Here is an 11,788-nt window from a genome sequence, read left to right on the forward strand (position 1 = left end):
CGCAAGCGGTGGGATTCGCGAAAGATGGATTAAAAACTTTCTGGGTTAAAGGCTAATGGATGATATTGTATAATAACACAATATACTTACATTTCAAAAATTAAAATACAAAATTTTAGTTAAAAAAAAGACAAAAAACATTTAATAGAATTCATTTGAGCTTGTGTTTGCTACAAAATAACTTTGTTTTTTTTTTAAATCGTCTTTTAATTAAAAGAAATAACCAGTACAAATGATATTTACAATAATCATATTCATAGTAACAAATGTTCGATCTTTTCAGAATTTGTGTACACTTTTACAATAATTTAAAAAAACATACAAAACATTTGAAGCGTATTCTGTATATTCATAAGAGAGAACATTCTTGTAAAGCAAAATTATCAAAATTAGTAAGGAAAATATTTATGTGAAGATATTTCGTAAAGTGTTCATATTTTTCCTTTGGAGCATCGATATCAATCTTTATTAATACACATGTAGGAAAACATATCTTTACCTAAAAAAGAAAGTACAGTCCTTTACAGTTTTTATTATTTTAAAAAAGCGCAGTCATGTAACCAATCAGAAGGTCCGCTGAGTAGCACGTGAGTCGACGCTACCTCAGTGCGGAAATCATGCAGAGTGGACGACGCGCCTCCTGTTAAAATGTCTTTGCTCTTTACTGTATCGCATCCGGAAATTACGCTGACATGACATCGCAGGAGGAGTATCCAAGGAACTTCTGTCAGATCTGCTGTCGTAGCTTTGTAAAATCTGCCAGACAGCTGATGATTGCAGTCATGCAAGAGACACCAAATACTTCAATTTAAATAAAGTTGTATAGTCTATTTGTATTCTATTTAATTCCAAGTCACACAATACAATGATTACTCTTGAGACAACGACGACAATTTACGGCTTACAGACTAAAATATTAATTAAACTTAAGAAAAACAGAAAAATAAATATTAATTTTATAAATACTACTGTCTTGACAAAAGGAAAATTAAAGTTTAAAGTATGCATCTCTTTTTAAGCTCCCATGGCTGTCTATAATCAATCAACATAAAACATCTGATCAATTAATTCCTAAATGGTTGGCTCAAAACTTCAATAAATAGCCTTTAGAGTGTTTAATTAAAAAAAAAAAAAAAAAAAAAAGCACTAGTGTAGCCTGTTTTGTCCTATAATCAGTGAAAGACAATAGTCACTTTACATGTGTCACTTCAGGATAACAAAGAAAAGCAATCACTAGTGAGAAAGGGTGATGTTGATGCATTTGCAGAGAAGAGCACTTCCAGAGAGAACATACTGTTTTATGAGAAACTGATAAAAAAAAAAAAAACACTCCTTCCTTCTACTGCTCTGCTGATACACAGTATCACTCCCTTATCAAGCCAATAAAGTGTAAACAAAGTCATTAGTGTAAATGAATACAATGAATCATGTGGTAACATTAAACCTCACAGACAAATGTTAACCCATTTAAACCGAGAGACTTAAAAACCACATAAGTGCACACAGACAGTAGCCAGCTGTGAATGAAGACAAGCTGTTTGTGGTGGGCAGCTGCTGATGTGGCAATAATACAGGGTGATTCATATGTAGACACAGGACATCTTCACTGTTTACTCATCTAATATCATAGCATGAAAGGACATTCTGCTTGAAGAAATGTCAGAGGAGGGCTAAGAGATGTTGGGTGGTTGATCAGTAATTACTGACACCACTTCCTGAAGTCAACTATTTCCAAGTTTCCCTTGAGTATGAGTCATGAGGGCTGTTTGTGCAAAGGTACAACACAGTTAGAATCACTTCAAGTATATTTTCAGCAAAATAAATGTTCCTTATTGGCATTGATGGTTCCGTGAAGAATCTTTAACACCCATGGAACATTTCCATTGCACATAAGGTTCTTTATAATGGGGAAAAAGGTTCTTGAGATTATTGAAATATTCTTCACACACCTCTGGTTTATTATTTTTGTGGGGACTTCCCATAGACGGAATGGTTTTTATACTGTACAAACTGTATATTTTATCCCCTTACACTAACCCTACCCATCACAGAAAAATGTATGCAATTTTACATTTAAAAAAAAAAAAAAACCTCATTCTGTATGATTTAGAAGCTTGTTTCCTCATGGTGACCTCAATTTAGGTCGCCACAGTGACACGAGTCCCCATGAATCTTTGTGGATTCAGGTTGAAGTCCCCACCATGATAGAACAATTTCTTTTAAAGGGTTAGTTCACCCATAAATGAAAATTATGTCATTAATTACTCGCCCGTCGTTCTACACCTGTAAGACCTTTGTTTAACTTCGGAACACAACTTAAGATATTTTTGATGAAATCCGATTGCTCAGTGATTCCTCTATTGCCAGCAAGATAATTAACACTTTCAGATGTCCAAAAAGGTATTAAAAACATATTTAAAATAGTCAATGTGACTACAATTGTTCAACCTTAATATTATAAATATTTGAATCAGTAGTGTGGATCGCGAATCAAACTGCCAAAGTCACATGACCTACTGAAATTCTGAAACACTTTTGACGTAACGAAGCCTCGTTTACTGAAATCACATGACTTTGGCGCTCCAAACAACTGATTCGAAACGAAAGATTCGTAAAGCTGTGTTTTGAAATCAGCCATCAGTAGATATTGTTGCATAGTCATTATTTTGTTTTTTTTGGTTCACAAAAAGTATTAAAGGTGCCCTAGAATTGAAAATTGAATTTACCTCGGCATAGTTGAATAACAAGAGTTCAGTACATGGAAATGACATACAGTGAGTCACCTTTAACATCGCTTTATTATATTAAGGTTGAACCACTGTAGTCACATGAACTGTTTTAAATACGTCTTTAGTAGCTTTCTGGGCATCTGAAAGTGTTGATTATCTTGTTGGCAATAGAGGCCTCACTGAGCCATCGGATTTTATCAAAAACATCTTAATTTGTGTTCTGAAGATGAACGAAGGTCTTATGGGTGTAGAACGACATGAGGGTTAGTAATTAATGACAATTTTCATTTTTGTTGAACTAACCCTTTAAGAACTATTAACAGAAAGGGACCCAAAAGGGAACCCAAAATGGTTGTTCTACTGCAAAAACCTTTGATTTTAACAGAGTAGATCAGTGGTTATTAACCCCTTTATCCAAGACAACATTCAAAGGTTGCCCTATCTAAGCTGAAATGTACCTCCAAGTGCTTCTGTTTTGTACACCATTACCTTTTAGGTTTTTTTTAGTCATTTTAATTTTGAATAAAATTAAATGTAGATACTTTTAAGACCTATTGGGGCCCTCTGGAAGTTTGCCCTGGTTGAGAACCGCTGCTTTTTATGTATTTGCGCACACACACAAAACAAAAACACAAAACATTGTGTAAATTTAAAATAAACTTTGTGATTTTATTGGTTTTATACTTACTCATACACATCATACAATCCTAAATTCCAAAAGAAAACAAAAAGGTATCTGGTGGTGTCTCTGGGGGACTGGGCACGCTGATAAATTAACCTATAAATGCTGGTTAATGTACTGCCGAACACATCTGAGCTGAAACTCACGTCACCCATCCGAATGTTCTGATGAACTTCTGGGAGAAAATTAAATCTCAACACCTTCACTAAAATCAAGGCATTCTGAAGAAGTCACTTCACTATTTTGCTCAATAACATGCAATGAGGACAGATAATCATTGCTAGCATAGAAGGGATAATACACTGGCATATAGTACCAATGGATCTGATAAGACACTGAAGGCAACATTAGAGGTGACCAACTGGCTTCAACCCACTGGAGCTTCATAGTCAAGCGGTTGACTACATTCACAGTTTCATACCCACACACACTACAACAATCTCACTAGAAATTACGAGTCCAGAATTTCCATACACCGCCTTTCACCTGCCTGAATGCCTACACTTAAACCCTAGAAAGGTAGGATTAATCTCAAGCAAATGGTGCAGACAAAGAGTGAGATCCAAACCCTCATTAAAAGGCTGTCAGGATGTCGGCTCAGCCAAGCATGGCGTGAATACATGCCAGCTCTCTGAGCCACTGACACCTGCCTTGCACAAAAGCCCTCTTGAGCTGGCAGCCCCACTGAGGATAATGCTGCAATCACAGACGGTGCTAATTAAAGCTCAGGTTATTTCCTTAATAAAGCAGCAAGGTCATTACCAGGACTTCAAATCGGTTACATCCACCAAGTTGCTTTCAACAAGTTTTGCAAGTCAAGGGGTTGTATATGAATCATGGAAAAATGTGCACATCAAGAGACATCATGGGAGAAGATTGCTGGACAACATTAAGGATAAATACAAAATGGTCGTTTCAGCCCTTTTACAACAAACAAACAGAGTAATTAAAAACACAACCAGCACAAAGACATAGGATTCACTCAAGGGATGACAGAGAACACCACATTGCATCTTTCTCCTTACATATGGATAGTTAATAAACACTACATACACACAAAATGGACGTTTTTTTCCCTGCTGAACCTTTCCTGTTCTTTCTAAAACCTTAAACATTCTATTTAAAATGGTAGCCATATAATATTTACATTAGATACTAAAAGAAACCTGTTTGTTTGAATAGCAGGCTCTATTTGCCCATGCAATGGGACACTGTTTTGTTTTACATTCTTGCAGCAATGTAAAATGTGGCTTTAGCAAACACTGCATTTGGCCTAATATCTGTGTGAGCATGCAACGTTTATCTGTTAGGAGAAGTGTGTGTGCATCTTCCACTATGACATCATAAGCACAGTGGTATTAATTGTAAATACATGTCTTGGAACGGAAAGGCGTCGCCTATTAAACATATTACTAGCCGGTTCCATTAGCATCATTCATTGGTCTGCTGGTGGTTAAACACCTTGCTCTCAAAGCTCTGAGACTCTGAGGTAAAAGGTCATAATAATAGTTCATCGCTGGCGTGCATTAGCAATAACAGGCCTGCTAGGTTCCGTACAGCACCAAGGATCCTACACTAACTGCACTTTTTGTTGTTTGTGCGAAGAAACTGAAGAACGTTTTTGTGCTTTGATTCTGAAAAGCAAGATTTTTTCATCCCAATCTAGTGTGGCTTCATCAGGACCTATAATTCTTAAAAATGCATACGTAAATGGCCCAAAATGTTGTTAAGGGATTTCCTACAAATAATTTTTTTGGACACATGCTTCCAATCCTCCAGTACCAACCAACCAAATGATAATACAAAATAAATAGAATGCAATCACACAATTCAAGCTACGTACAATATATTAATATAGATCTTCTGATGCCATACACTCATTAAAACAGAAAAGGAAAGAAAAAAAATAACTCAATCACTCGCTTATGTCAAGGCTCTTGCTACACCCCACCCGCCCCCCCTTCAAACCCCATCCAATAACTATTCATGCACCCAACATTAGCATGATAAGTCAATATATAAAAGAGAAATATTTTTTTAAATGCACAGGCTGGGATTTGACATGTCGGGATAATTAATCAGAATAAAGAAAAAAAGAATGTCACAGAAAAAGATTTTTACATGGGTAAATGTGGGAGTAGTCATTAAAATCTATATTCTTCAGCAACGTTTTGAGAAATTTCCTTTCGATGACCCCCCACCCACCCCCTCCAATGATTCCTGAACCCACATGTCAGGGCTCCTATAAAAAAATAATGTTAATATCCTAACAAAAATCAATGCCAGGGTAAAAACTAAAGAGTCCACCCTCCCCACATGGATGCCCAACTGACAACCAATCCCTCTTCTCCCTGGCTCTCTAGAAAAGAAAAAAAAAACAAACAAAACACACGCACATATTTCTCAACATGTCACACATTCACACACACACACCTCTACACCGTCCTTCCGGGAGAGACAGGGAGATGATAGTTTAGGGAGTGGCCAAGCAGGGGCTGTACCCTACAACCCCACCCACCTTATCCTACAATGAAGAAATGAATCCATTTTAGAATGGTGTTATTCAGCGCCATGGTTCCAAAACTTGCAGGTCAAACAATGCTCATTTAGCCATCAGTCCTCATAACTTCTGAATCTTCTCAGCTACCACAATGGGGTTCTCCTTGCGGATGCGGGCGGCGGCGGCTCCTCGGTAGTCGTAGGGACAGTCATGTTTGTCAGAATAACGGTGGATAGCGCAAAACAGGTTACCGCAGCGACAGTCAAAGCCTATAGACACAAAAGCGAGTGGATTCAGTCTGTCATGTATTCCTGCTGGGTGAAAAAGTTTAGCAGTGATTTAGAAAGGGCAGGAAACAAGCAGGATCATGTGAAATGCAGCACTAACCTGCAGTATGCAGTCTGACTACAGATTCAAACTAGGACAAATTAACTCAAATTGATGGACATATAATATAAATGCAGTCAATTTTAGAAAAAAAATTTATACACTAGTATAAAAGTTTGGGGTCGTAAAGCTCTACGTTTTTTGAAACAAGTCTCTTATGCTTATTTGACTGATAAAAACAGTAATATTGTGAAATATTACAAGTGAACTTCTATTTTTATACATTTTAAAATGTAATTTATTTTGGTGAAGCTTAATTTCCCAATACTCCAGTCTTCAGTGTCACATGATCCTTCATAATTCACTCAAATATGCTGATTTGGTGCTCAAGCACAATTTCTTATATCAATGCTGAAAACAGTTGCCATGCGTAATATTTTTGTGGAAACCATGATACATTTTATTCAGGATTTATTGATGAATAGTAAGTTCAAAAGAACAGCATTTTATTTGAAATAGAAATCTTTAGTAACAATGTAAATGTCTTTACTGTCACTTTTGATCAATTTAATGCATCCTTGCTGATTAAGAACATTCATTTCTTTCAAAAAACACATGCACAAATCTTAATGACCCCAAACTTATAAACGTTTGTGTATTAACATTACACATTAAAATATACTATGAACCAAACTAGCATGCTGGATGCAAATGTATATGTTTATATATACATATATATATAAATAAAAGACTGCTAGAATACTAAAACTAGAGACTATCTGCTGACTCTCTCAAAAAAAAGGAAAATTAGCAGCTTTGCAGTAACAAAAAAAACAACAAAGAAAAAGAGCAGCTTTGCAGTAAAGCTACATTTTGTAAAGTATTGAAGTCTGCTCAAAGATAAGTGCAGCCCAGCCCTCATTCAAGAACAAAAAGCGCTTCCCTTGGCTCTTACCCGTGAGGCCAACTTTTTTCCTACAAGTGAAGCATCGATTCTTCTTTTTGTTCTTGTCAGGGGTCTGATCTCCATCTGATGAAGCCTGTGCAGCCTCCCCTACTGGCCCTGTTAAACACATGGCCAGCCTTTGATAGATAATTTCTAAAACACAATAAACGTCCTGTCTTCTGAGGCTACATGATACTCTGAGACTCAAATCAATGATTTAATGATTCATCAGTATTCATGTCTTTCATAAAGAGAATTGAAAGCAAGGCTTTAGTTTGGATATGGTTTTTCTTTCTAAATCACTCTAGTCTTTCATGATTGACCAAATATGACCAAGAATAAAGGGTTAGTTCATCCAAAAATGAAAATTCTGTCATTAATTACTCAACCTTATGTCATTCCACACCCGTAAGACCTTCATTCATCTTCAGAACACAAATTAAGATATTTTGATGAAATACAAGAGCTTTCTGGTCTCCAGAAAGCCCATGGATTTCATCAAAAATATTTTCATTTGTGTTCCGAAGATGAAAGGTCTTGCGGGTTTGGAATGACATGAGGGTGAGTAATTAATGACAGAATTTTCATTTTTAGGGTGAACTAACCCTTTAAATCTATCAGAATCAAAAACAGATTTAAAAAACTGCATAAAACAAACAAAATCTATGTCAATGTTCAAAAAACATGCTAATTATTTCATTTTTTTGTGATTAAAATTAACTCAAATTGTGTGCAATTGTTTAACATGTAAAAGTTACAATATAATAAAAAATAATAATAATAATTATAAAAACATAATCTAAATCAAAAAATGCTTTTCACAGTGTGAAAGCACCAGAACGGTTTAAATAACCAAAGAAAAAAAAATGAAAGTATATTTATTAAACTAAACAAAGCCATAAAAACACAGCAGACCTGTGCTTTTAGACGATCCCTCCTCCTCTTCCTCCTCCACTTCAGCCCTGTCTGAATCATTGGTTGCCGTGTCCTGGGAGATGCTCATAGCAGTCATCTGCTGGGTCACTGGGCTGGTCGAATTACTGCATAAACAAAATCCAACCAAATACAGGAGTTATTTGTTATAATTCCTTCCTATACCATCATAAGCAGCTTGTGCTCATTAAGAGATTAACACTGAGTGAGCTACAGACCATTTTGCACTTGCAACAATTTGTACCAATTCAAGCATGATCAGTCTCAGATTTATAAAGACCTTCTTACCTAGACGTGCGCTCTTCAGGTGGGGTAACGGCTTCCGTAGGGGGTACAGGGGTGGACTCCACTGTTACTGCAGATGCACCTGGGGAACCTACAGGAGATGTGGCAGCTGGAAGACACAGACAGGAAGCTAAACATGAACTCCTCAACTTCAAAACTAAGCAAACAAATTAGGTTCTGAATGCAATAGGTGCATTTGACATGTAGGATACTAGGAGACTGATTTACCTTTATCACCTGGGGGACTGTTTCGCCCCCCTCCTTGTTGTCTCTGCAGATGTTCCTTGTAGCAGACAGAGCACATTCCATTGGTGCGAGGGTTACCATAGAAACCGCATCCCATAGTGCAAAGCATTGGCACCTGCGTCTGATTTGTCTCCTGAGCCATGCTGTTTAAGAAGGGGGGTAAGGGGGACGGGAGAGGGCGATCCTGAAGATAGGGTTGAATAATTAGTATTTCATCAGGATAATTTATCAGGGAGTGGCTAAAAGACCTGGTATTGGAGGAAATAGTATCTAAAAATGAAAATTGTTATTATTTTACTCTCCATGATGTCATTTCTGACCTGTATGATAATTCTTTTATGAAACACAAAAATAAACTTCACATAGATTGAATCAGCTTATATAGATTGAATAACAATACACATATCCATACATTCGACTTCGTCATCTTTTTTTTCCTTTTCCTTTTTTGGGCTTAACAGCATATGGTCACTATGAACTGTTGTTGTGTGGAAAATATTCTTTAAAAACTATTTTTGTGTTCCATGGAAAACATAATATAGGTTTGGAATGACATGAGGCTGAGTAATCAATGACAGAATTTTTATTTTTTTAATCAACTATTTGGTTACACTTTTTAAGGTATCAGTGTTACAGCGTAATTACACAAAGTACTGAGCAATATTAATTTAGATTTTAGGTTTTAGGGTTAGGTTTTGGCTAAGTTGCTTGCAATTATGCATAATTTACTTTTAGCAATTTAGTAAGTACATTTAAGGCATAACAAGGATTGTAAAATAGAGTGATAAAAACATTTCTTAAAAAAATACATTTAGAACTAAACATGCATAATTGCTATTCATTAGAATATTAAAATAAATTAAACTAAATGCACCAAATTTGATATCCTTTGTGCCCTACCCTTGACTTTGCTGAAAGGTTTTCATTAAAATATGTTAATTTACTCTTGATATGGCTGATTTGTACAATGTCACCATATATTAAATAAACGATGCATATGCACTAGACAGGAAGATCAAAACAGAGAGACAAAGTTTATAAATGAAACTTGTGAAACTGTTAAATTTTGCTGGATTCCTATTGGAGTGAAAACCCAACTTTAGCCCCTTTGATTTATTTGTTTGTGACCCTGCTAAAGGCTGACAATGTACTGCAAGAAAAAACAATAGTTTCTTTGTTCGCTTTTTGTTTCTCCAACAAGTAAACGAATGATCCAGGTTACAGAAACCTAAACAGCCTACTGATCAAATGACGATTAACAATCTGGCAACAGTTGCGCTTCAATACAAATAAAATACAGCATTAAATGTTTAATACGAAAAATATAGAAGTTTACCGTAACAATCTGGATGATAGATTACCAAATAAATGGGAATAAATAAGGTTATTCTGGAGCATGTCCAGGAAAAATCAGCTGTGAGCGTCTCCGCAATTAGAAAAACATTTTGTCTTTGACCCTAGTATCGCGACAAACAACAAACCGAGGTGTTGTCAACGTCAAAGTGACATCGAAAGCGAATACATTCCTTCAAAATATTTAATATTACATAGAGATGACCGTGTTAAAAATGCTGAATAGATAAAAGTCGACTTGTTTGTGATATTCAACTGGCCAGGCTAACGCGCTAGCTCTGCTAATGGCTAGCTGACGTGATGGCACGCACACAAATCGGACAGCTGGGACCTCGAGACCGTCCTACGAACACTTGCGGTGGCTTAAAACCTCTGTTAGCTCGAATATTTACCCGTATTTTCGTGTGACTGAGGAGAAATCGACGACCTTGATCCCCAGAAATCTGACAGAGTAGGTTCCTGCTATGCGCGTGCGGCCTGCTTCTCTCAACGTCATCTGAAACAACGAGTGTGACGTCACCCGAAGCGCAACAATTTTTTGGCCATCATCGAAACCTCATCCCACTTCCCCCAAGTCCACAAAAACAATGCTTACAAGTATTTCTGTAAATGCTTGTTTTGAGACAACGTTGGTTTAAATGTTTTTTTGGATTAAAAAGTTGTAGATATCTCAGGGAGGCCAAAATGGTCATGTGCAATTTACACGTGTATGCTTTCATTTTCAATTTCGCTGTTAAAGCCTCTTTTATTTATTGCATCCATATATTAATGCAATATAAAGTATATTATATTTACAGTATATGTATTGTGCTGTTTTTTCTTGTTCCAGTCCTCTTGTTTAAGGCAAGACACCACAGGTGAATTGGGTAAATAAATTAACTAATATATATCTCCATATTTCCCTAGTTGATTAATCACAGTACAATAAGACGTTTTCTACAATGTTATTTTTAATTATGAAAATGATTATTGATCTAATTAAATACACACTGATTTGCATACATTTTCAGAAACAGAAATCTTAACATTGGGTAAAGTAGGTTAAAAATTCTGATCTATGAGCAATAACATGAACAAACCCCAGTCAAACCCTTCAGAATATACACTGATGAGAAAAAACATTATGAGAAATGGGCATTTTTGCTCATCGGTGTAGATATGAATAAACCTGGAACGTTTGTTGTATGTAAACATGACTGAAAAGGAGATTTCTGGCTCAGTGCATGAGAAAAAAAAAAATCCTTTTGAGAAAATGGCCTTTAAAAATGTAAAATGTATTTTAATTGAAATTTACAGATGCAAATAGATAAAATGTAATAAAATGAACACTTAGGTGTTTATTTCGTTGTTTGTTTTTCTTTCAAGGGGTCTAAAAGAAGACATGTTATGGAGGCAAAATCTCAAAATTAACAATGCATTAAAAAAAATGGTTTGCCTATAGTGCCTTGCCTTAAAGGTGCTATAGAGGATGTTTTCGACGACTGAGAAACCAAAGACTGTTACTGAGTTTTTGACATGAGCGCATGCGTAAGAACAACCCCCCTCCTTCACAGCTCATTTCAAGGGAACGCCTCCCAAAACTCGTGCACGAGTATTGGAACACGAGTGTTTGTTTACCACCGGCATTCGCTGTGTCGTGTTAGTGGATTCATTATGTCGGACTCACCGCAGGTAACTCATAATCTGCAGTTGTTACTCCTGACACAAACATTGCATGCGGCACCTGTGGAGTGTGGAAAGTTACTGGAGCGCGCAGCCGCGCACGTCTCTCACAAGGAACGTAATGG

The 11,788-nt window shown here is 36.3% G+C and overlaps 1 protein-coding gene across 3 annotated transcripts; it reads right to left on the minus strand.

Moving 5' to 3' along the window:
• Positions 1-3,373: 3,373 nt before the first annotated feature.
• Positions 3,374-10,592, minus strand: zgc:77486 (uncharacterized protein LOC405808 homolog). Of its 3 annotated transcripts, none has more exons than XM_048209202.1 (6): positions 10,394-10,592; positions 8,631-8,832; positions 8,406-8,511; positions 8,100-8,224; positions 7,194-7,301; positions 3,374-6,180 (listed from the first exon to the last, which is right to left on the minus strand). In XM_048209202.1, exons 2-6 carry the CDS (start codon positions 8,788-8,790, stop codon positions 6,032-6,034), a joined length of 648 nt encoding a protein of 215 aa, XP_048065159.1. In that variant the 5' UTR covers positions 8,791-8,832; positions 10,394-10,592; the 3' UTR covers positions 3,374-6,031. The 3 variants fall into 3 exon arrangements, with proteins under 3 accessions (XP_048065159.1, XP_048065157.1, XP_048065158.1); XM_048209200.1 differs by having other exon boundaries at positions 3,374-6,222; XM_048209201.1 differs by lacking the exon at positions 10,394-10,592 and adding an exon at positions 9,985-10,355 and having other exon boundaries at positions 3,374-6,222.
• Positions 10,593-11,788: the final 1,196 nt, after the last annotated feature.

This window comes from Megalobrama amblycephala, linkage group LG12 (assembly GCF_018812025.1).
Source record: "Megalobrama amblycephala isolate DHTTF-2021 linkage group LG12, ASM1881202v1, whole genome shotgun sequence".
NCBI classification, from domain to species: domain Eukaryota; kingdom Metazoa; phylum Chordata; class Actinopteri; order Cypriniformes; family Xenocyprididae; genus Megalobrama; species Megalobrama amblycephala.

Excerpts from the sequence above, each read along its gene's own strand:
- zgc:77486 (XM_048209200.1), bottom strand. The coding sequence starts at position 8,790 with ATGGCTCAGGAGACAAATCAGACGCAGGTGCCAATGCTTTGCACTATG. Across the intron at positions 8,225-8,405 it reads CCTGAAGAGCGCACGTCTAG|TAATTCGACCAGCCCAGTGA; the intron begins GTAAGAAGGTCT and ends TTGTTTATGCAG. Across the intron at positions 7,302-8,099 it reads GGGATCGTCTAAAAGCACAG|GGCCAGTAGGGGAGGCTGCA; the intron begins GTCTGCTGTGTT and ends TGTGTTTAACAG.